General features: G+C 43.1%; 1 protein-coding gene across 4 annotated transcripts in view; it reads right to left on the bottom strand.

Annotated features, from left to right (window-relative positions):
* The window catches only part of ULK4 (unc-51 like kinase 4), an 837710-nt gene that overhangs the window by 190108 nt on the left and 621607 nt on the right, over window positions 1-25995 (bottom strand). For all 4 annotated transcript variants that reach the window (XM_040432903.1, XM_040432904.1, XM_040432901.1 and 1 more), the window contains exon 35: window positions 13112-13297. In XM_040432903.1, the coding sequence (XP_040288837.1) occupies window positions 13112-13297 (186 nt within the window). The remainder of the gene's footprint in view (window positions 1-13111; window positions 13298-25995) is intronic.

Raw genomic sequence — 25995 nt, forward strand, 5'->3', positions numbered from 1 at the left:
CTTTGCACACTCTTGGCATTCTCTTGATGAGCTTCAAGAGGTAGTCCCCTGAAATGGTTTTCACTTCACAGGTGTGCCCTGTCAGGTTTAATAAGTGGGATTTCTTGCCTTATAAATGGGGTTGGGACCATCAGTTGCGTTGAGGAGAAGTCAGGTGGATACACAGCTGATAGTCCTACTGAATAGACTGTTAGAATTTGTATTATGGCAAGAAAAAAGCAGCTAAGTAAAGAAAAACGAGTGGCCATCATTACTTTAAGAAATGAAGGTCAGTCAGTCAGCCGAAAAATTGGGAAAACTTTGAAAGTAAGGGCTATTTGACCATGAAGGAGAGTGATGGGGTGCTGCGCCAGATGACCTGGCCTCCACAGTCACCGGACCTGAACCCAATCGAGATGGTTTGGGGTGAGCTGGACCGCAGAGTGAAGGCAAAAGGGCCAACAAGTGCTAAGCATCTCTGGGAACTCCTTCAAGACTGTTGGAAGACCATTTCAGGTGACTACCTCTTGGAGCACATCAAGAGAATGCCAAGAGTGTGCAAAGCAGTAAACAAAGCAAAAGGTGGCTACTTTGAAGAACCTAGAATATGACATATTTTCAGTTGTTTCACACTTGTTTGTTATGTATATAATTCCACATGTGGAATTCATAGTTTTGATGCCTTCATAGTCATGAAAATAAAGAAAACTCTTTGAATGAGAAGGTGTGTCCAAACTTTTGGTCTGTACTGTATATCATGGGAGTGATGTGATGGCTAACATGTAAATAATTACTTAAAATCATCATCAATGATACCATCCTCTAAAGCCTTATCCAACATCACTCCCAAGATACCTGCTATATCCCATTTGGGATCCTTCATGAGGAACTCATACACTTCACCGTCATCCAACTGTCTGGCTATCTCACTCAAATATTTATCCGTGTCCATCACAACCACGGCTCCCCCCTTGTCCGCCGGTTTCACAGTCAACTTCCTATTATTCTCTAACTCCTGTATAGCCTGCCTTTCAATCCTTGATAGATTGTGCCTTGATGCTCTAACTCCTTCAGTTTTCAATTCCTCAATGCGTTATTTTATTATCTCTACGTATGCCTCAACAACATGGTTATTCTGTGGTGGAACAAATTGACTCTTATTCTTTAACCCCAATTTATGACATGATAGTACAGTCCCAGAATCCCCAGAGATCCCATTGTTAATGGTATTTTCTTTAACAGAAAAAAATGCTTTTAACCTTAAAAGTCTGTAGAACCTTTGAAGGTCCAATTCCAATTCCAATTCAAACCAGCCCCGAGGGATAGTAGGGCAAAAAGTCAGTCCACGGCTTAATACTTGAATCTGTGCTTCACTTAACTGTATGGAGGAGATATTGACAACCAGGTCTACTGTTTCCGACCCCGTCTCGTGGCTCGGCCCTGTTGATGTTTCGGGGGACCCGATTGTATCGGTGGTAGATTTTTTATGGGGTCAGTGATGTTTCCTACCGCCCCTTCGATATCCACCTCTCCTCCTCCTCTGTTGATTCCTAAAAAATTAAATGTACCTGACTCATCAGTTGAGTCAGAGTCCTCTGTGGTAAAGCCAAATTTGCCTTGTTCAAAGCGTTTCCCTCTCCTTCGTCGATTATTCCTCTGGGATTGAGTAGACTGCCAATTATACACTTTGCCGAACTGATAATCATCCAGATCTCTATGCCACTTGTTCCTTTTCACACGTTCAACCTCCGCTCTATGTCGTGACACATGCTGGGACATTTTATCTTTATATACTGCATAATCCTCCACACTCAACAGGCCTTGCATTTGGGCATCCAGATCACACAGCACCTTCTTGAGGTTTTCCACCTCTTTCTGAAGGAATTCTATATTTAACAACATCAGTTCAAAAGAGTATTTATTGTTCACTGCCTCAAAGGCTTTACAAAAGTCCCCATTATTCGGGAAGAAATTAGGGCGCAAATGCGACCTCAAACCCCTTGGTATTCTCTGTTTTTTATAATACTCTCTTAAAGTGATAAGGTGAAATTCCATAGTGCTTAATCAAATGCGGTCACCGGGAGCAGGCAGTTCCGAGAACAGCCGCCGGAGGCCTTCATCGGCCTGCTCCCGGTGACCACATTTGATTTCAGACCGGCTCCTGGCACAGGCACAGGTAGGGGCTTACCTGTGCATCGCCGGACGGGTGAGTTAAGATGGCAGCCCGCATGTGTTCGTTGGCAAACACTGCGAACTGACCATCACTGGTCCTGGGTGTCAGAGCCCAACTGATCAGATACTGATGACCTATCCAGAGTATAGGTCATCAGTAGTAAAGTCTCGGAAAACCCCTTTAAAGTAGCCTAAACTAAACGAAACTAAAAGTGGCTCCTACCGTATATTGAAGGCAAATACAAACTGACAGAAGGTGGGGCAACACAAGTAGGCAGGGCCAACACAAGTAAGCAGGGACAACAGAAGTAGACAGGGTGAGCAATACCGTAGTGCAGCACAAAATACCACCCCAGCAGAACCAAATACCACAATGCAGCACAAAATACTGCCACCCCTGCCACAGTATTCAATTGTATAACTGTCCTGAGGATGTCTACAGTTAAAACCGGACAGGCGCGTAAGTAGCTGAGGCTCCTGAGAGCATCAGATAGTTTTGTACTCAGCCTATGGCTGTGAGCAGGGCTTGGGTATGGGCCCACTGGGATATTTCCCTGTAGTATCTATGGCCAATCCGCCCCTGCATGGCAGTAACAAAAGAGCTTTTTACAGTTGTGCCAACTATGTGTCACATGGTAATAATTAGTTAAGTGTCAAAAAAAGGGGGAAGACCAACAGACACAGGGCCACATGGTGGTAATGAAGGGTCAGTTATGGTTGCTCAAACTGTCTGGGTCACATGGCAGGCCTGGGTAGGGGGCATTTATTTCTGCAGGAACTTGCAGGGATACCTGTGAGTACACTTACCTGTAACGGACAGTGGATGTGGCACCACTGTACCAAGTAACCGGTTTGGCTTTGGGATAGACCTAAGGGCAACATCCTAGCAGTCTCCTGGTTTTCACCATTTAATCCCTGTACAGGGAGCCTTCACTGCAGGAAAGCCACCAGGCTGCTACCTTTTGAAATAGTCATGGTGTATTTGGCAGGTGACCCACAGGGGTCAGAGACATCTGGCATAGCACCTAGGGATCAGGCAATACTGGTAGTCATGAAATAGTTCAAGGTCAGGGCAGGCAGAGTTTGTGCGAATCCATAAAACAAGTCTGAGGTCAGGGCAAGGAGCTGAGGGTCAATACTGTAAACAGGCAGAATTCAGGGCCAGAGTTGATAAACAGACAGAGTTCAGTACACAGGCTGACAGACTCAAAAGCACATCTTCACAAGGACTATCAAGCTAGAATACCTATTGTTCAGGCAAATCTCCCTTGGGAAAGGTGCGTTAAATATCCACAGGTGCCTTGCCAATGGCTGAAGAAGATTGTGTTCTTTAAGGTGCACTTTAAGGCCCTTTAAGAGAAGAGCATGCACAGGCCCTATGGGAAAGAGGAAGAGGCATGGCAGTCAAACTGTGGCCCTCAACACCAGACACGCAATCCCGGCAGATTCAAGGCAACAACATAGTCACAGATGCGGCACCCGTGTCTGCTCAGATGGCAAAAAGACAGCGGGCACGTAAAGTCGTCATGACATTACCGATCTTGTTTCTCTTTGTATATGATCTACATCTCCATTCCTGTGGCAGCAGCTCCTTTGATATCTCCTCCCACTCTGCATCCTTTCATACACGGTCACGTTTGAAGTCCAACCACAAGTCTCAAATCTCTGGGTGATCCTGCACTAAGATGATAAGCCTTTTGGCATCAATATGGAGTGGCATGATGTCTGAATCCAGTGAAAACACACTGGTCAGCATGAACATCCTGGGTTCTCTCTGCACTCTGAGTAGATCTCTGAATCAAGATGCTGGGGAATCACCACTATTGCCTGGCAACAGATCCTCAAAAAACCGACTATGCACAGATGTCTTCCATTTGCTTTCTGTTGACTTCACAGTCCCATAGACCTGCTCTCCTCAGCCTGCTTCTTTTAGACACGTTTCTGCTAGCTTCGGGGATCCCTCTGGATTACCAGTGGTCGGTGCTGAGGTTATCTTCATTCCTTACTTTGGAGGGTCCATGTGTTGTGCCTGCATCTGTAAAACTCTATCCAGTGAGCCTCATTACGTACCTGTCATTCTAGGTCTCTAGTGCATGCGTACTTCACCATGGTGTGCCATGTTTTTTTCTTTCTTTCTTATAGAAATGGATGGGTTAGTGTGCTAGCCACTGAAAAAACTGATTGCACACTGGATAAATAAAATGGTTGTTGCATGAGTAGTTAAAGGTGTTGTCCAGCTGTTTGGCCTTTTTTAATTGTCCCCAGCATATTCATCTGCTCCATTCTGGCTCCCTGGTGCCACTCTTCCTGCAAACTTCCGGTGGCTGGCCCGGGGTCATGTGTGTCGCTGCAGCAAATAACGGGCCTCAGTGGTGATAAGCAATAGAAATTAACATATTTCCCTAATAAAATGTACTACAAAAACATTTTAAATGCAAAACATCTGAATCCAAAAAAGTAGTATGGACTAATATTCTAAAGTTAAACTCATTCTAGCCTAGTCATTTGGTAGTACACACAAGCTGAATCTATGCAAACATTACCTTAGGGAAGTAGAATAAATAGATAATTGGGAGAATAAAATCAGGACATAGCCTTTATCTGCTATGGTATAACCGATTTAAATAAATTACTCACTGTGCCTCATAAAAAGAAATTGTGTCTTGCAAATGCACATTCTGTCTTCTGGAAGGAACACAGTGCTTACGCTGTTATGGGGTTGCTTTGTGGAACATTAACACCCTATACTCCAGCCATATGTTACTGCACGTCTGTGATCATCAGTTTGCAATTAAACTGCTTGATGACATGATTGTATAGGGTAATGTTCCTCTATATGATCCCATCTTGAATATTAGTTATGACTAGTAATGAAAAATGCTCTTCTTTATATTCAGCGGATATACATTTTCAAACTGCTGAGGACTGAATTTCCAAGCATGGGATATGGAACATAAAATATGAATGATAATGATGGGGGTCATCTGCTAGGAGCAACCCGAAGAGAAGAGAGACTTATAATGCTACTTGTGTCTGGGAGAGAATCTGCGTGAATCTGCCATGTTAACATAAAAACACAAACCACGGGCTATAGAACTGAACATTAACACACTGATTACATTTGTTATAAACTTATGATGTAGTTTACTGGACACATTACAATGTAATAGCTTCTTTTAAAACCATTATAAAATGCAATATACAGACATCTTGCTAGCAGAGTTTCTGTTCTTCCCAAACTCCAAGATGGCTTAAAATCTTTCTTATTACATTTGCCTGTCTGCTGCGAGATTTAACCTAGCTATGCGGTACACAATAATGCCTATTTACAAAACATTTTAAGATACCTACTTCCACTCGCTCCCCTATCACAAGGACATTTCTAAAAAAAAGTCTATAAAATTATTCATTGGTAAACAAGGATGTGTGTACTGACATAAAGCAACAAATGTGAACAGAAGAGACACTATGGGGCAGAATTAAATGGGAGAGCAGCAGGTATGTAGATACAAGGGCAAGCTATAGGTATCTGGAATAACTAAGTTAGGGTACTTTCACACTAGCGTTTTTCTTTTCCGGCATAGAGTTCCGTCCTAGGGGCTCTATACCGGAAAAGAACTGATTAGTTTTATCCTAATGCATTCTGAATGGAGAGCAATCTGTTTAGGATGCATCATGATGTCTTCAGTTCAGTCTTATTTACGTTTCAGGACGGAGATAATACCGTAGCACGCTGCGGTTTTATCTCCGGCCCTAAAAACTGAACATTTGCCTGAATGCCGGATCTGGCATTTTTTTCCATAGTAATGTATTAGTGCCGGGTCCGGCATTCAATTTGCCGCATTGACGGGTCTGGTATTCCGGTCTGTGCATGCGATCCATTTTGCCTGACGGCACCAGAAAAACGGATCCGGTGTTGCAATGCATTTTTCTGACTGATTAGGCAATTTTCAGACTGATCAGGATCCTGATCAGTCTGAAAAATGCCTGTTCAGTCAGAAAAAATGCATTGCAAGAATGGATCCGTCTGTCCGTTTGTCATATGGACAAACGGATCCGTTTAGATTTTTTTTCACATTCCAGTATTTTGTATGCCGGCACTAATACATTCCTATGGAAAAAAAATGACGGATCCGGCACTAATACATTCCGGCAAGTGTTCAGTTTATTTGGCCGGAGATAAAATCGTAGCATGCTGCAGATGCGGAGAAACCGTACACCACCCCAGGTGAGCAAGAGGAACATGGAATTGATTTCAGGCTTTGGGGGGCTGAAAAAACTTTTGATCATTTTCCTGGTTCCTTCCTGCCCCCATCATAGAGATACATGCAGAGAGAGAAAAGAACAGCTGTAACTGTACACCTGCACATTTCTCTCTATGATCAGGCAGAGAAATTCACAATTACTCTACTCGGAAGTTCAGGGAGTGTCTCAGACTACATAGAAACATAGAAACATAGAATGTGTCGGCAGATAAGAACCATTTGGCCCATCTAGTCTGCCCAATATATCTGAATCCTATGAATAGTCCCTGGCCCTATCTTATATGAAGGATAGCCTTATGCCTATCCCATGCATGCTTAAACCCCTTCACTGTATTTGCAGCTACCACTTCTGCAGGAAGGCTATTCCATGCATCCACTACTCTCTCAGTAAAGTAATACTTCCTTATATTACTTTTAAACCTTTGCCCCTCTAATTTAAAACTGTGTCCTCTTGTGGTAGTTTTTCTTCTTTTAAATATGCTCTCCTCCTTTACCGAGTTGATTCCCTTTATGTATTTAAAAGTTTCTATCATATCCCCTCTGTCTCTTCTTTCTTCCAAGCTATACATATTAAGGTCCTTTAACCTTTCCTGGTAAGTTTTATCCTGCAATCCATGTACTAGTTTAGTAGCTCTTCTCTGAACTCTCTCTAGAGTATCTATATCCTTCTGGAGATATGGCCTCCAGTACTGCGCACAATACTCCAAGTGAGGTCTCACCAGTGTTCTGTACAGCGGCATAAGCACTTCACTCTTTCTACTGCTTATACCTCTCCCTATACATCCAAGCATTCTGCTGGCATTTCGTGCTGCTCTATTACATTGTCTTCCCACCTTTAAGTCTTCTGAAATAATTACTCCTAAATCCCTTTCCTCAGATACTGTCAGGACTGTGTCAAATATTCTATATTCTGCCCTTGGGTTTTTACGCCCCAGGTGCATTATCTTGCACTTATCCACATTAAATTTCAGTTGCCAGAGTTCTGACCATTCTTCTAGTTTTCCTAAATCCTTTTCCATTTGGCGTTTCCCTCCAGGAACATCAACCCTGTTACATATCTTTGTGTCATCAGCAAAAAGACAAACCTTACCATCGAGGCCTTTTGCAATATCACTTATGAAGATATTAAACAAAATTGGTCCCAGTACAGATCTCTGTGGAACCCCACTGGTAACATGACCTTGTTTTGAATGTTCTCCATTGACTACAACCCTCTGTTGTCTGTCACTCAGCCACTGCCTAATCCACTCAACAATATGGGAGTCCATGCTCAATGACTGCAGTTTATTGATAAGTCTTCTATGTGGGACAGTGTCAAAAGCCTTACTAAAATCTAGATAAGCGATGTCTACTGCACCTCCACCGTCTATTATTTTAGTCACCCAGTCAAAAAAATCTATAAGATTTGTTTGACATGATCTCCCTGAAGTAAACCCATGTTGTTTTTCATCTTGCAATCCATGGGATTTTAGATGTTCCACAATCCTATCCTTTAATAGGGTTTCCATTAATTTGCCTACTATTGATGTCAGACTCACTGGTCTATAGTTGCTCGATTCCTCCCTACTACCTTTCTTGTGAATGGGCACGACATTTGCCAATTTCCAATCTTCCGGGACGACTCCTGTTACTAATGATTGGTTAAATAAATCTGTTAACGGTTTTGCCAGCTCACCACTAAGCTCTTATAATAATTTTGGGTGTATCTCATCAGGCCCCTGTGACTTATTTGTCTTCACCTTAGACAGCAAACTTAGAACATCTTCCTCTGTAAAGATACATGCATCAAACGATTTATTAGTCACCCTTTCTAGTGGAGGTCCTTCTCCTTTTTCTTTTGTAAAAACTGAACAGAAGTATTCATTAAGGCAGTCGGCTAGCCCTTTATTCTCTTCTACATACCTTCCGTCCTTTGTTTTTAATTTAGTTATTCCTTGTTTTAATTTCCTTTTTTCATTTATATATCTGAAGAATGTCTTATCCCCTTTTTTCATAGACTGAGCTAGTTTTTCTTCTGCCTGCGCTTTAGAAGTTCTTATAACTTGCTTGTCCTCTCTCTGCCTAATCTTGTAGATTTCCTTATCTTCATTGCTCTGTTTTTTTTTATAATTACAAAATGCTAGCTTTTTATTTTTAATGATTTGGGCCACTTCTGCTGAGTACCACAGTGGTCTCCTCCTTTTTTTGCTTTTACTGACAAGTCTAATGCAATTTTCTGTTGCCTTCAATAATGCACCTTTTAAGTAGTCCCATTTCTCCTGGACTCCATGTAATCCGTTCCAGTCTGATAAGGACTCATTTATGACTAATTTCATTTTTGAAAAGTCTGTTTTTCTAAAATCTAAAACTTTTGTTTTTGTGTGGTGGGACTCTTTCACAGTTCTTATATTAAACCACACTGACTGGTGATCACTAGATCCCAAGGTTTCGCCTACAATGACATCATATACCGAATCCCCATTTGTAAATACCAAATCCAAAATGGCCTCCCTCCTGGTTGGCTCCTCAACCACTTGTTGTAGAGATAACCCCAGTAGGGAATTTAGAATATCTGTACTCCTGGTAGAACTTGCTATTTTGGTTTTCCAGTTTATATCTGGAAGATTGAAATCTCCCATAATGATAACTTCTCCTTTCATTGTGATTTTAGCTATTAGCTAGTAGATCATCTAGTTCTTTAACTTGACCAGGTGGTCTATATATCACACCTACACGAGTTACTGCATGGTTAGCAAACTGCAACGTAACCCAAACTGACTCTATGTTGGCCTCACCAACTTGTATTAGGTTAGATTTAATGCTATCTTTCACATACAGGGCCACTCCTCCTCCTTTCTTGCCTTCTCTGTCTCTTCTGTATAAAGAGTACCCTGGTATGGTTATGTCCCAGTCATTTCTTTCATTAAACCATGTCTCCGTAACAGCCACTAAGTCTACATTCTCAGATGCCATTATTGACCCAAGTTAATTGATTTTTTTACCTAAACTGCGAGCATTTGTAGACAGGACTCTGAGCTTATCATTTCTTAACCTCTGTGCTTCTGACCTGTTCTGGCATTGTTTCGGGGGGCAATTGGACTCTTTTATATAAGACCAGTGTCGGTAGGATAGTCTGAGAGGTTAGCAGTCATTGTATACGAACGCAGAGAGGATGAGGAATTCACCTAGTACTTTAGCTCAACATTTCCCTATGTTATGTTACGTATTTAAGGAGATCTAGCGGGTCACTGTAAAGGGGTTGTGAAAGGAATGGGGGGGGGGGGGGGGTTTGACAAATCCCCCTCACCATTTAGCTGGACCTGTAAAGGAAAGATTACTTGCCTGCTTCCTGGCACCATCTACCCACTCTTTTTCCTCCAGGCCAGCGATGCTCTGCTTGGCTCCCTCAATGTTACCATCCAGGAGACCAGATCCCTTTGAATCATGTGACCATATGTCATGACGTAGGGGAGCCAGTCACTGCCGTGATTGGGTACGGTGATGTCAAACTAGATGTTGACATAGAGGAAGCCCAGTGGAGCATCTAAGGCCTGGAGGAAAAGGGGCGGGGAGGCGGCGCAAGTAAGCAGGTAAGTAATCTTTCCTTTACAAGTCTGGCCAAATTGGGAAGGGTTTGTCGAAAACCTTTTCAGTCTTTCACAACCCCTTTAAATGTTTAATCAACAAACAACAGCACAACAAACAAAAAATTCTCATCACAATAACCACATGTAGGCAAGTTAAGAGCAGAAAAATTGTCAAATAAAGAGAACAAGAAATACAATGACAAAGTACCCTATAAACAGTAATTATGCAGCACAACACACACACACCTAGTCTAGACCCATCCCTACTCCTGAGCAATGGCACTTCACTAAATAAAAAAGTACTTGTGCTTGTATACTGTATCACCGTGTACATCAGAAGAGTAGTCTAGCCAAGGAGACCATCATTTTTCAGATTTCACTGGACATTGAAAAAAAAAGTCTACTATATGTGCCACATGCCAAGGTTTTCTGACCATCCACAGATGACTACTATCTATAGGGCTTGATGAACTGAAGTAGACATACAGTGGATATAAAAAGTCTACACACCCCTGTTAAAATGTCAGGTTTCTGTGATGTAAAAAAATGAGACAAAGATAAATCATTTCAGAACTTTTCAATTGAAAAACAAACTGAAATCTTTAAAGGGTTTCTATCACTTCATATCACATATTTAGATGTCAGACACTAGCGATCCGCTAGTGTCTGCTCTAACAAACCATCCTAATATGATAGGTTTTGGGGCAGCCGTTTTGCTAAAATAACAACTTATATCTATATGCTAATGAGCCTCTAGGTGCTATGGGGGCGTCATTAGCACCTAGAGGCTCCGTCTACCTTCCTAAACTGTCGCCGCCCAGCGCGTCCCTCCAGCCCGCCCATCTCCTGCTGAATGCGATCCTCTCCGTGCGCGTCTCTGTTCTGCGCATGCGCAGTGAATGTCTGACCGCTTCCCTGCTCAGACATCTCCACTGCGCCTGTTCCTCGGAGCACTATGATGTCATCGGCGCAGGCGCAGTGGAGATGTCTGAGCAGGGAAGCGGTCAGACATTCACTGCGCATGCGCAGAACAGAGACGCGCACGGAGAGGATCGCATTCAGCAGGAGATGGGCGGGCTGGAGGGACGCGCTGGGCGGCGACAGTTTAGGAAGGTAGACGGAGCCTCTAGGTGCTAATGACGCCCCCATAGCACCTAGAGGCTCATTAGCATATAGATATAAGTCGTTATTTTAGCAAAACGGCTGCCCCAAAACCTATCATATTAGGATGGTTTGTTAGAGCAGACACTAGCGGATCGCTAGTGTCTGACACCTAAATATGTGATATGAAGTGATAGAAACCCTTTAAGGTAGAGGGAAGAAAAAATATTTTTTTTAAATCATATGATTGCATAAGTGTGCACACCCTTAAACTAATACTTTGTTGAAGCACCTTTTGATTTTATTACAGCACTCAGTCTTTTTGGCTATGAGTCTATCAGCTTGGAACATTTTGACTTGGCAAGATTTGCCCACTCTTGTTTGCAAAAACACTCCAAATCTGTCAGATTGCGAGGGCATCTCCTCTGCACAGCCCTCTTCAGATCACCCCATAGATTTTCAATCGGATTCAGGTCTGGGCTCTGGCTAGGCCATTCCAAAACTTTAATCTGCTTCTGGTGAAGCCATTCCTTTGTTGATTTGGATGCATGCTTTGGGTCGTTGTCATGCTGAAAGATGAAGTTCCTCTTCATGTTCAGCTTTCTAGCAGAAGTCTTAAGGTTTTGTGCCAATATTGACTGGTATTTGGAACTGTTCATAATTCCCTCTAGCTTAACTAAGGCCCCAGTTCCAGCTGAAGAAAAACAGCCCCAAAGCATGATGCTGCCACCACCATGCTTCACTGTGGGTATGGTGTTCTTTTGGTGATGTGCAGTGTTGTTTTTGCGCCAAACATATCTTTTGGAATTATGGCCAAAAAGTTCAACCTTGGTTTCATCAGACCATAACACCTTTTCCCACATGCTTTTGGGAGACTTCAGATGTGTTTTTGCAAAATGTAGCCTGGCTTGGATGTTTTTCTTCGTAAGAAAAGGCTTTCCTCTTGCCACTCTACCCAATAGCCCAGACATATGCAGAATATGGGAGATTGTTGTCACATGTACCACACAGCCAGTATTTGCCAGATATTCCTGAAGCTCCTTTAGCGTTGCTGTAGGCCTCTTGGTAGCCTCCCAGACCAGTTTTCTTCTAGTCTTTTCATCAATTTTGGAAGGACATCCAGTTCTTGGTAATGTCACTGTTGTGCCATATTTTCTCCACTTGATGATGACTGTCTTCACTGTGTTCCATGGTATATCTAATGCCTTGGAAATTCTTTGTACCCTTCTCCTGAATGATACCTTTTAACAATGAAATCCCTCTGATGCTTTGGAAGCTCTCTGTGGACCATGGCATTTGCGACTAAGAAAGTTTCAGGAAAGACAAACTAGAGCAGCTGAACTTTATTTGGGGTTAATCAGAGGCACTTTAAATGATGGCAGGTGTATGCTGACTCCTATTTAACATGATTTTGAATGTGATTGCTTAATTCTGAACACAGCTACATCCCCAGTTATAAGTGTGCAGACTTATGCAACCACATTATTTTAGTTTTTTTTTTGTTTTCTTCCCTCTACCTAAAAGATTTCAGTTTGTTTTTCAATTGAGTGGTACAGTTTATAGGTCACATTAAAGGTTCTGAAATGATTTATCTTTGTCTGATTTTTTTACAGCACAGAAACCTGACATTTTAACAGGGGTGTGTAGACTTTTTATATCCACTGGATATACATGGTAGCCACCTCCTTCCTGTCTTGCAACCTTCTTGATACATACTTGGGGGTTAGTATAGAAGAAGGAAAACACATCAGTGTATACGGTTACCAAATAATGATTACTCTGTCTATAGATTGAGAGAGTTCCCAATTGTTTACCTTTTGATTGCAGAATAATGAGTCTTATTTTAACTGCTTCAGTTAAACTATAACTATTTATAGGAAGACCACCCAGAAAGTGATTCTAACACAGGTGCATCCGTGACATACTATGCATACTAATATTGAGTCCTTTCTGCAGAACTGAACGTGTTATATGCTGTTGGTAATATTTTACATGAAGAGTAAGCAAAGTAAATTTTCACAGACTCACCAGCCGCTTAATTACTCTCAGCAGTAGTTTTTGCTGCTTGGGTTCTCTCTTGGACATCAGAACTTGAGCAAAGCTTTCCATGTTATCTGGGGTCATACTATCTTGGTTGTCTCCGCCATAAAGCTGGACCATCAGTGACAGGCATTGTGAGGAGTTTTCATAGATTTCTGGATCTTCTGATGGCAGCTAAAACAAAAAGCTCAAGTATTAACCTCAACAAGTTCTTTATTTTCTCTTAATAATCTACTAATGTAGGAGAATATTATTACATATCTATCAAAAAAATTCACATATGATTTTCTGCTGTTAATTAACAAGTAGGGAAAAATTATATATTGGGGTTTCGCTCTGGTAGACAGGATTAGCGGACGCAGTATAGAGGCAAAAACAAGTTTTTTGGATCAAACAGTTCAGTGTTTTATTCACACTTTAGGCAAGGGACAAAACAAACAGTCATAATCAAACAAAAAGTAACCTTGCAGTGTAGGTGGTAATTGACACCATAACAGCACCAACCTGTTTTCATGCCAAACAGGTAGCAAGGCTTCATCCAGACACAAGGCTCCCAGATCCCAACACAGAGACCTGGCTTCTGAGCCCAGCTGTCAATTTAGGGACAGCCAGGTGCTGCCAAAACCCGTACCGGCACTTAAAATCCGGTCAGGTATTTGATCTCACCTGGCTGTAAATCAGCCCAGAAGCACATGCTGGGAGGAAAATACCTGTTTTCACAGACAAAACCTCTTACTGTGTCACATATCCCCCCTCTTTGTTCAACCCTGAGGAGGTGAACACACGCCAGACAGTGTACCCGGGACAGGGCATCCGCGTTTCCCTGTAACCGGCCTGCCCTGTGTTCCACCGAAAACGTTTTGTAAGGAGAAAAACCATCGGGTGACCGGGGCATTTCTGTCTTTGGCCTGGCTCATCCACTTAAGAGGGGAGTGGTCGGTCACCAGGCGGAATTTGCTCCCCAATAAATAATAGAGGAGAGATTCTAGTGCCCACTTGATAGCCAGGCACTCTCTCTGCACTATACTATACCGGGTCTTGGCTGGGGTGAGCTTACGGCTGAGGAAGACAACGGGATGCTCCTCCCAGTTGACTTCCTGAGATAGTACAGCACCGAGGCCTACTTTGGAGGCATTAGTCTGTACTATAAACTCCCTTTTGAAGTCCGGCGTCACCAAAACCGGGAACCCGCACATGGCCGACTTCAAAGCGGAGAAAGCCTCTTCCGCCCGATTATCCCAGCGAACCATCATTGACTTGTGTCCCTTCAAGTGTCCTGTCAAGGGTGCGGCTAGAGTAGCAAAGTGGTAAACAAACCTCATGTAATAGCCTACCATTCCCAGAAATGACTATTTGCCTAGTGGTGACAGGTCGGGGCCAAATCCGTATCACCTCTATTTTGTTCACTTGGGGTTTGAGGACTCCGCGCCCAATGACATAACCCAGGTACTTAGTTTCTTCTAACCCTATCGAACATATTTTGGGGGTTAGCGGTTAGGCCACCTTTCCAAAAGGAGTCCACTACAGCCTGCACTTTGGGTAGGTGACTTTCCCAGTCGGTACTGTGGATGACAATATCGTCCAGGTAAGCCGAAGCGTACCAACGATGTGGACAAAGCACAATGTCCATTAGACGCTAAAAAGTGGCGGGGGTGCCATGCAGACCAAAGGGTAAGACCTTATATTGGTACAGCACCTCAGGCATGATGAAGGCAGTTTTCTCTTTGGCAGCCATCATTAAGGGCACCTGCCAGTACCCTTTCGTGAGGTTCAAAACAGAAAAATACCGGGCTTCTCCTAACCTCTCGATGAGCTCATCCACCCGGGGCATGGGATACGCATCGGAATTGGAAACCTCGTTAAGTTTTCGAAAGTCATTACAAAACCGCAACGTCCCGTCCAGCTTGGGTATCAATACTATAGGACTGGCCCACTCACTTATTAACTCCTCAATAACGTTTATCTGCAACATTAGCTGCACCTCCTCCTATATGGCTTGTCGCCGAGCTTCGGGTACCCGGTATGGTTTCAAATCAGACTTTTGCCTGAGGCTCAGTGAATGTCATATTGAAGTGCGTCCAGGGAGGTCCGAGAACACATGAGTGTTCCGACTAATAAACCCTGGCCTCCTGAGTCTGTTTAGAGGAGAGGCTGTCAGCAATTTTTAATGTGGCAGCTGCCTCTCTTGCATCAGACAGCGGGGCCGGTACCTCTCCTTCTAGAAAACCTGGCTGCGGGCTATCTTCCGTACAGTTTCCCTATCTTTCCATGGTTTGAGTAAATTCACATGGTAAACCTGCGCTGGGTTTAGCCGCCCTGGCTGGTGTACCTTCTAGTTTACATCTCCAATTTTTTCGAGTACGTCGTAGGGCCTCTGCCACCTAGCCAGGAACTTACTGTCCATGGTCGGCACCAGAAACAAAACCCGATCACTCGGGTTAAAGATCCGGTCCAGAGTCTGCCGATTATATGCCCGACTCTGGGCTCGCTGAGCTGCCTCCATATGCTCCCTAACAAGAGGCAACACTGTCTCTATCCGATCTTGCATCTGGGTAACGTACTCAATGACACTTTTATGTGGAGTAGGTTGTTGTTCCCACACCTCTTTGGCCACCTCCAAGAGACCGTGAGGGTGTCTGCCATATAGCAGTTCAAAGGGCGAGAAGACAGTAGAGGCCTGGGGTACCTCTCGCACTGCGAACATGAGATAGGGCAGAAGGAGGTCCCAGTCCTTCCCATCTTTAGCCACCACCCTTTTCAACATATTTTTTAATCTTTGGTTAAATCTTTCTACCAGACCGTCCGTTTGCGGATGGTAAACGGACGTACGTAGCTGTTTTATGTGCAGCAACTTACAGAGTTCCCTCATCACATTGGACATAAAAGGGGTCCCTTGGTCGGTCAGAACCTCTTTAGGTAGTCCTACTCGGGAAAACATCGCCATTAATTCCTTAGCTATGAGTTTAACTGAGGCATGTCGTAGTGGCACCGCCTCCGGGTACCGAGTGGCGTTGTCTAGAATGACTAAAATGTGTTGATACCCTCTGGCCGACTTCGGTAATGGGCCTATGAGGTCCATAGCTATTCGGTCAAACGGTACTTCGATAATCGGGGGTGGTACTAGGGGACTACAGAAATGTGGCTGGGGGCTGGTTATCTGGCAGGTCGGGCAAGACTTAAAAAACTCTTCAACTTTTCTGAATATGCCGGGCCAGTAAAACCGCTGTAAAATACGATCCTGAGTTTTCCGCAGCCCCAGGTGACCCCCGATAACGTGTTGGTGGGCTACATCTAACACAAGCTTGCGATAAGCCTTGGGGACCACCAACTGTTCAATAGGCTCACCCCGTAGTTGGTTTACCCGATACAACATATCCCAATGAACCACAAAACGGGGAAACACTGACTCTGTTCCAGGTTGTTGATGTTCACAATCTACTATTAACACATTTTCCCAGGCGCGGGATAGGGTTGGGTCCCGACAATGGGCGGTACCAAAATTATCCCCGGAGATATTGAGGTCTGCCAATTCATGATCGGGCGGCAAGTCCTCCACGTCTCCCACCATCACACTTAGTCGGGTTGTCTCCCCCTCTTCAACCGAAGTGGCGGTCATCCCTACCGCTGGCCCTTCGGTCTCAGGTTCCCAGGGTTTTGGTCTCGTCCCTGAGCCAGGCCACTCTGCTAGGGTTACTCCTGTCTCATGGGTATCAGTCACTCTCATAGCAGGCCACAGTGCTGAGAAGCCCGGGAAGTCTCTCCCTATTATGAGTTCATAATGTAGATTTGTGGCGACAGTCACCTCGTGGGTCCATCTACCGGCCACCATAGTTAGGGACACCAGCACGGTGGGGTAGTCTTTTAAGTCTCCGTGGATGCACATCACCCCGACTTTCCGACCAGTATACTCAGGGGACCGCACCAGGGTAGTCCTTACTAGGGTCACCAGACTCCCTGAGTCCAGCAGAGCCTCCGCCGCAGTGTCTCCCACTTCCACCTGGCACAAATGATCTAGAGACTCTGGAGTACCTGTTGCACAGAGTCTCCAGGCATATAGCGACTGACGGTAGCCATAGTTAGTGTCCATGGGCTCAACCCGATGGGGACAGTCAACCCTTACATGGCCAGGCTACTGACACCACCAGCAGACTATTGGAGCCAGGTCTGCCATGGTACATCCCGGGCGTGTTTTATCGGCTCAAATCTCCGGGCCTGGGTTGGAGATTTCCGGGTTTGCCGACCCCCCTCCCGACAGAACCCTTCTTTAGATTCCTGGTAGCTTCATAGCATTCCACCAGGTCCACCATCTCAAGGGCATTGCCAGGAGACACCTGACCGATACAGTGGTGGAGAGGGTGTGGCAAAGTCCTCCAGAACATATCGGCTAACAGATGATTCAGCACGTCAGGCTGTAGCCATTTTTGCAAGAGGTGAAGTAAGTTATAATACTGGGGTCTTGCAGGCTCAGCCGGGTTGAACCCCCACTGATGCACCCGCTGGGCCCAGACCAACACAATCACCCCCAGTCTTGCCAGATACTCACTGTTGACTTTCTGGTAGTCGGCTGCTTGATCGTCCGGCAAGTCAAAATACACACGCTGGGTTTCGGATGCCAGGAACGGAGCGACGACCTCAGCCCACTGGTCACGGGGTAGCTTTTCCCTGATGGCCACTTTTTAGTACATGGCCAGGTAGGTTTTGATGTCATCTGCGGGGGTCATCTTAGGAATCGCGGCACGGACTGCTTTCCGGGCATCATGGACGCTTGGTGTTGCTCCTGATGTCTGCAAAGCCATCACGTGTTGTAGCAGAAACTAGTTAGTCTCCTGCTGCTGATTATTAGCCTCGCGTTGCTGCAGGTTTGTCTCCATGAGGGCCTTCACAACAGCCTCCATTTTGTCATGGGGCACTGGTTGTAATACAGCTGGTTTAATGTACAACATACAACCGTGCCTGAAAAAACGGCGTCCACACCAGCCTCACTGCTCATGCACGCATCATCCACCAATTGTGGGGTTTCGCTGGTAGACAGGATTAGCGGACTCAGTATAGAGGCAACAACAAGTTCTTTGGATCAAACAGTTTAGTGTTTTTTTCACACTTTAGGCAAGTGACAAAACAAGCACTCATAATCAAACAAAAAGTCTCCTTGAGGTGTTGGTAGTAATTCACACCATGCGGCAATTCTGCCTCAAAGAGTCCTTGACCATATCAGCACCAACCTGTTTTCACGCCAAACAGGTAGCAAGTCTTCATCCAGACACAAGGCTCTCAGATCCCAACACAGAGACCTGGCTTCTGAGCCCAGCTGCCAATTTAAGGACAGCCAGGTGCTGCCAAAACCCGGACCGGCACTTAAAATCCGATCTGGTGTTTGACCTCACCTGGCTGTAAATCAGCCCAGAAGCACATGCTGGGAGGAAAATACCTGTTTTCCCAGACAAAACCTCTCACTGTGTCACTATATATATACAGTGGATATAAAAGGTCAACACAACCCTGTTAAAATGTCAGGTTTCTGAAATGATTTATATTTGTCTCATTTTTTTACATCACAGAAACCTGACATTTTAACAGGGATGTGTAGACTTTTTATATCCACTGTATATATATATATATATATATATATATATATATATATATATATACAGGGTGGGCCATTTATATGGATACACCTTAATAAAATGGGAATGGTTGGTGATATTAACTTCCTGTTTGTGGCACATTAGTATATGTGAGGGGAGAATCTTTTCAAGGTGGGTGGTGACCATGGCGGCCATTTTGAAGTCGGCCATTTTGAATCCAACTTTTGTTTTTTCAATAGGAAGAGGGTCATGTGACACATCAAACTTATTGGGAATTTCACACGAAAAACAATAGTGTGCTTAGTTTTAACTTAACTTTATTCTTTCATGAGTTATTTACAAGTTTCTGACAACTTATAAAATGTGTTCAATATGCTGCCCATTGTGTTGGATTGTCAATGCAACCCTCTTCTCCCACTCTTCACACACTGATAGCAACACCGCAGGAGAAATGCTAGCACAGGCTTCCAGTATCCGTAGTTTCAGGTGCTGCACATCTCGTATCTTCACAGCATAGACAATTGCCTTCAGATGACCCCACAGATAAAAGTCTAAGGGGGTCAGATCGGGAGACCTTGGGGGCCATTCAACTGCCCACGACGACCAATCCACTTTCCAGAAAACTGTTCATCTAGGAATGCTCGGACCTGACACCCATAATGTGGTGGTGCACCATCTTGCTGGAAAAACTCGTGCCAGCTTCAGTGCATAGGGAACGTGCCAGCTTCAGTGCATAAAGAGGGAAACACATCATCATGTAGCAATTTCGCATATCCAGTGGCCTTGAGGTTTCCATTGATGAAGAATGGCCCCACTATCTTTGTACCCCATATACCACATCATACCATCAATTTTTTTGTTCCAACAGTCTTGGAGGGATCTATCCAATGTGGGTTAGTGTCAGACCAATAGCGGTGGTTTTGTTTGTTAACTTCACCATTCACATAAAAGTTTGCCTCATCACTGAACAAAATCTTCTGCGTAAACTGAGGGTCCTGTTCCAATTTTTGTTTTGCCCATTCTGCAAATTCAGTGCGCCGATCTGGGTTATCCTCGTTGAGATACTGCAGTAGCTGGAGTTTGTAAGGGTGCCATTTGTGAGTAGCTAATATCCGCCGAAGGGATGTTCGACTAATGCCACTCTCCAGTGACATGTGGCGAGTGCTACGCTGTGGGCTCTTGCTAAATGAAGCTAGGCCAGCCACTGATGTTTCTTCATTAGAGACAGATTTCATGCGTCCACATTTTGGCAAATCCAACACTGAACCAGTTTCACGAAACTTAGCAAGCATTTTGCTAACTGTAGCATGGGAGATGGGTGGTCTCGTAGGGTGTCTTGCATTGAAATCTGCTGCAATGACCCGGTTACTGCGTTCACCAGACATCAACACAATTTCTATCCGCTCCTCACGTGTTAACCTCGGCGACATGTCAATGGCTGTAAACAAAGAGAAACTTGTAAATAACTCATGAAAGAATAAAGTTACGTTAAAACCAAGCACACCATTGTTTTTCGTCTGAAATTCCCAATAAGTTTGATGTGTCACATGACCCTCTTCCTATTGAAAAAACAAAAGTTGGATTCAAAATGGCCGACTTCAAAATGGCTGCCATGGTCACCACCCATCTTGAAAAGTTTCCCCCCTCACATATACTAATGTGCCACAAACGGAGTTAATATCACCAACCATTCCCATTTTATTAAGGTGTATCCATATAAATGGCCCACCCTGTATATATATATATATATATATATATATATATATATATATATATAGATAGATAGATAGATATAGATATATATTTATTTATATATTAAAAGAGTATAAAGTTAAGAGGTGATTATAAAAAAAAAAGAAAAGAAAATATTTTTCCATTTTTACAAACTTGCCTGGGGATGGCCATATTGAAAACATACACTTACTTTGATGGACCCAATGGGGGAGATTTATCAAACTAGTGTAAAGTAGAACTGGCTTAGTTGCCCATAGCAACCAAACAGATTCCACCTGTAATGTTTCACAGCTCCTTTGGAAAATGAAAGGTTGAATCTGATTGGTTGCTATAGGCAACTAAGCCAGTTCTACATTACACCAGTTTCAAACACCAAAAACTGCCAGTCCGGATAGGAAATAATAAATATCTTTATTCATACATATTACATAAAACACAAAATTATGTTGGTGGTGCGACTACACATGGGGCAAATAAATTGCCACACAGGAGATAGCAAACAATATCAGTAAGTATAAAACAAACATAAATAGAGATGTGGTCACCGCACAAGATATCATGAGATCATTACATAAAGTGTCAAGTGCTATACTGCGGATGGATAGTATTCCAAACCTCCAGAGTCTCTACATAGGACATAAATGTACCTGTGGATGAAGTCTGTATCTCCCTCATCCCGACGGGCGTTTCGCGCACATTTATGTCCTATCCGGACTGGCCGTTTTTGGTGTTTGTAATTGGGGTAATATCCGGATGATATTGAGTTTTTCCCCCACATACAGTATATTGGTGTTTATAACACCAGTTTGTTAAATCTCCCCCAATATATCTTTATAACATTCAAACAGTGTAATTTTCTGATGATACATACCCTTTAAATGGTGACATTTACAGGATTTAAGAGATTATGATTAGAGGGCTTTTCCCATCACATATTTTTTATTGCACTTCAATTGGATATGTCTAATCCTTAGAGATTCAAATGCTGCAACCACTAAGAAGATGGATTGTCATCATACTTGGAAGAGAAGTGGACATGCATGCATGGCCAGGACATACTGCCAAGCTTTTCATATCTCCCGATAACTGGAAAATGACTAATTATCTCGATACTTCTGACGCACAGTATGAGGGTTAAGGCAGTTAAGCCCCACCTTTCAGAGTTTTAGAGAATATCCCTTTAAACAGGTAGTGTCAAATTGTAAACTTTTTCCATAACCACAGGTTAAGGGATAATTTTCTGAATGGGGTCTGATTTCTGGGACACCAATGATCACACATACGAGGGGGTCCCCTGCATGAATGGATGCATGTGCCTATCCTGTGGATAGGGAACATATTTAAGACTTGGAACAGTCTTTTAAAACCTGGCCTGTCAAATTCTCTTGAAGGCCTGGCTAGGGATTTGGGTCTTCTCACTGAACTATTTTTGACAATTGTAGACTTAGATTGCAGAGGACAACAGCCGTCAGGGTACTTGAAAGGACGGTTATTGGACATGTTCACACAGCTGATCTTCAATGTAAAAATTTGTGGTCAAACCAGGTGTATTACGCTCCCTATTTTTTTTCAGAGGGAATCTATGGCATAGTTTATATGCTGTGGATTTGAAAGTGACATGCACATTTTTGAAGTGCTTTATGCTTGGAAACCATGATGGGTAGCCAAATGCGGTTTAGCCTCACTGAATTTGCCAGTAAGCGTGTGGATCTACGGAAGTGCACAAATCAGTGGTAGGTATCCAAGGCTGAACCTCAGATTTCTCACATGGTTTTTCATCAGCCATCTGAACATGCCCTTTAAGAGTCTGGAAAAAAGCTAGCAGCAACCATTAATGGCTTCTAATTTCTTGTTTCAACTATAATATAATTGGATTAAAATCAATGTAGAAAATGTAAAGGTCTGCCTACATTGCAACCCAGTACAGAAGATATGATTAATAAATGCATGAATGGCGCAGTGTTGCACGGTTTTGTGTGACACATGGGGGCCGCATACATAAAACGAGGCAATATATTGTAGTGGATGATATCTGCAGGATCATACTACATGCACCTAAGAGAGTAAAGCCGGTAATACTGCAGCGACAGACTAGTGTATGACTGATGGCTGCACTTTCCAGAGCTGTCAATTTGTCATTTCTCGCAAGCTATAATTCCACATTGAAGAAACAAGAGAAAAAAATAGAAAAATACAATCTATTTTCAGAATGACTGCATCAAGCAGCCACTCAAAGCAACATGAAATAGCTTTTCTTTTCTGTGGATGTGAAAGCTAGGCTTTCACCCCACAAATCATAGCACATAAGTAAATTGCATTGATTTACTTCCTCCACAAGGAACCTTTCTCTCCGAGGTATTCACTTAGGTAGCAACAACCTTGAAATACCAATCAGAAGATGCTAATAAAAAACAGATTTATGAGGTGTTTAGGGGTAACACACAAATTATAGAGCTCTGCAGCACAAGATACTCAGGCCATACAGATCTACAGAATACAGGAGACTGCCCGCAAGGTGACTGAACAGTTTTCTCAAAACTCAAGTAAAAAAAAGTGCCAAAAAAACTAACAAAAAACGCCTGAAAGAAGTTCTAAAACGCATCAAGGCCAGGGGGAAAAGTTGTTAACGATGGTGTTTAAAATATCCTAGGTAAGGCTACCAATATTGGTCATATCTAATTCAGTTAGTCTATGTAAGGCCTCTTCATATCTACTATAATTTGGGTCCACAAAAAAACCATATTGTGGTCCATGTGGCGCTTCTATTTTTCTATAGTAGAATGTGGTCTATAAGCTAGCATATGATACAACATTGGACGCCATGAGAAATAACCTCAGTGTGCCTCCATAGGATCACACAAAGCTTCGGCAATGGGTCCACAGGACACTATGGGCTGTATATTCAGATACGAAATAGGTTACATAAAGGGATGCGTCAAGCAACAACGTGGCAAAAAAGCCCCTCAGCAAAAGAGCTAACTCAGAGATAACTAGAAAAACCTATAAGCGAACACTGAGAATTGATAAGCTATAAAAATATTATTTATTGAAACACATGATTAAAACATACAATGGGAGATGACAGACAAATCGATAATTGACAAAAGTGCGGTACAATCCTGGGAGAGTTTACAAAGTACAAGAGTTTAATAGAACAAGTGACCTAACAATAGAGCCTAAAGACAAGATTCTACTGCATAAAATATGTATGTACATATAGATGTCTTAATCAATGAAAGCAGAAGGTGCCATCTATTATAAAGTGCAAATGCAAACTGCAAATGAGCAGTAAAAAATAGCAGCTCTGCGAGTACATAGATCATTAATTAAGTAGACATCTATTTGATAAGGTGCAAAAGATACCATGATAAAGTGCATGTGCAAGCCACAAACAAGTGGCAAAAAAGCATGGTGGAGGCTTATTCAAAAGGCTCAACCGGAATGGTATATACAAAGTAAACAAGAGAGGTCACATACCGTAATTTAAAGTGATAACTCCACAGGAAGACCGCACACCCCAACGCGCGTTTCGGTGGAAACCTTCCTCTGGGGGCTGTGTATTCAGTATAGGAACATTATGGATCTCAAATATTCTAGTTTGCATGAACCCATGTTTAGTGTGGAAGCAATATGTGTGGGAACTGCATCCATGGGGCTATGGGTTCTTGCTGAGACCACACATATTATCTTGTTTTAAAGGGAACCTGTCATCAATTTTATGCTGAACTCACCGTGGTGAGTAGTGATGATTTCAGCGGTGGTTGCAGAGAACCAGCATCATAATCATTGCAACAAAGGCCTTGAAAAGAGTCAAATCTACCTGAGAAGAGTCAGTTATTCATAAGCTGCTGCTCTCCCTGCCCATCTACCGATGATTGGCAGTTCTCTTCTAAGGAGAAAAGTAAGGAGAAGACTGTCAATCACCAGCAAATGGGTGGGGAGAGCAGGAGCTCTTCACAGGAAGATTTGACTCTTTTTAAGTCCCATGCTGCAATGACTATGATGCCGATTCTCGGCAACTACTTACTTTTAGCTCATGACCAACACATTGTAGAACTCAGCATTTATGTCCCTTTTTAATGCTGCTCTAAGTGAAGGCATATAGAGTTGATGACAGGTTCCCTTTAAGCTCCCACTAACTCTGCGTTCAGACCTGAGCGTACGCTCTGTATGCGCGATTGTATGCGCGTTTACAGACGCGGCTCCGGAACAAGCGAATGCCCATTGTCGGGCGTTCCCGGAAGTCTATGTACGGGAACGTGCGACAAGACGCCCAAAAGAAGCTCCTGTACTTCTTGGGGCGTCAGGCGTTTTACAGCGCGATCTTTCATCGCTGTAAAACGCTCAGGTGAGAACCATTCCCATAGGGAAACATTGGTTCTTGCCTGTTGAGCGTTTTACATCGTGTAGGAACGCGCTGTAAAACGCTCAGGTGTGAACCCAGCCTAAAGCTTACATAATGTCTGATCTTGCTTTACATCACGTATTTCTTCCTTTTTTTGCACCCCTGAAAGTCACATTATTATTTATTGAGGACATCACTACATTTTTCCTTTCTTCTGTTGATCTGCACTGTAGCTCATGGGCAAATGTTATGAAATATTTCTTTGACCTTATTTATTGTGCACATTGCCAGTTGATACTACAGTGTCATTTTCTTGTGTAGACACTTCATAGTGTGAGCCTATATATTTTTCTTGATGTTTTTGGTCTTGTACCTAATATATAGCAGCCCTGACAAGGACAGTACCATGTGGTATTGGAAAGGTTCTATGATTGTAGATCATATTTTTGATAGATAGTGGTTGTGCACCTTTTTGCATGTATGTTTGTGCGAATCCAATGGTTGCATGCACAAGTGCACCCAAATTCAGGCATTTAAGGTGGTGACAATCTCTTTCTTTTATATTAGACTAATTTTTATGGATTAAAGGACAGAGTTAACTGTTGTTCAGAAAAATAATTGAAGATAGTAACCACAATACAAAATTCACATGGAAACCATCATGTGTAAAATGTAAGGAAATACTAACAAAATGCTATAAAAAGCACTTTGTGAGAAAAACATCTCTATGTAGGTGATGCTACTCATTATCTGACATCTTACAGAGGCAGTACCATGCAACCACAAGAAGGGCAACAAATTGTGTTTTCATAACTGTGTGTGGATAGGCTGCTTAGTGCTGGAGGTAAGATCAATCCATTGAAATAATGTCATGCTTCACCGAACATAAGAGGGAAAGGGGTGAGGGGAAAAGGCCTGGAAACTAGGGAAAGGAGCAGGTCACCTCCAAGAGAAACCCTAATAAAAATCCTGACTGACTGCCAGTATGAACTGACCCCAATGGTAGGTGAGTTCCTACACAGGAACCTAAAGTCCTAACTCACCCTGTAGTACCCTGGTACTAAAGTCAGGACAAGAGACAACCTGTTCCTCCAAACGGTAAGATGAACAGGAGTCTCCCTCAGGCCTAAACACAAATGACAGGGAAAGAGCAACACAAGAAAACCCAAACAATAAACAAAAGGGGAAGACGCTTAACTTCAAATGGC

Source organism: Bufo bufo, chromosome 5, assembly GCF_905171765.1.
Source record: "Bufo bufo chromosome 5, aBufBuf1.1, whole genome shotgun sequence".
NCBI lineage: Eukaryota > Metazoa > Chordata > Amphibia > Anura > Bufonidae > Bufo > Bufo bufo.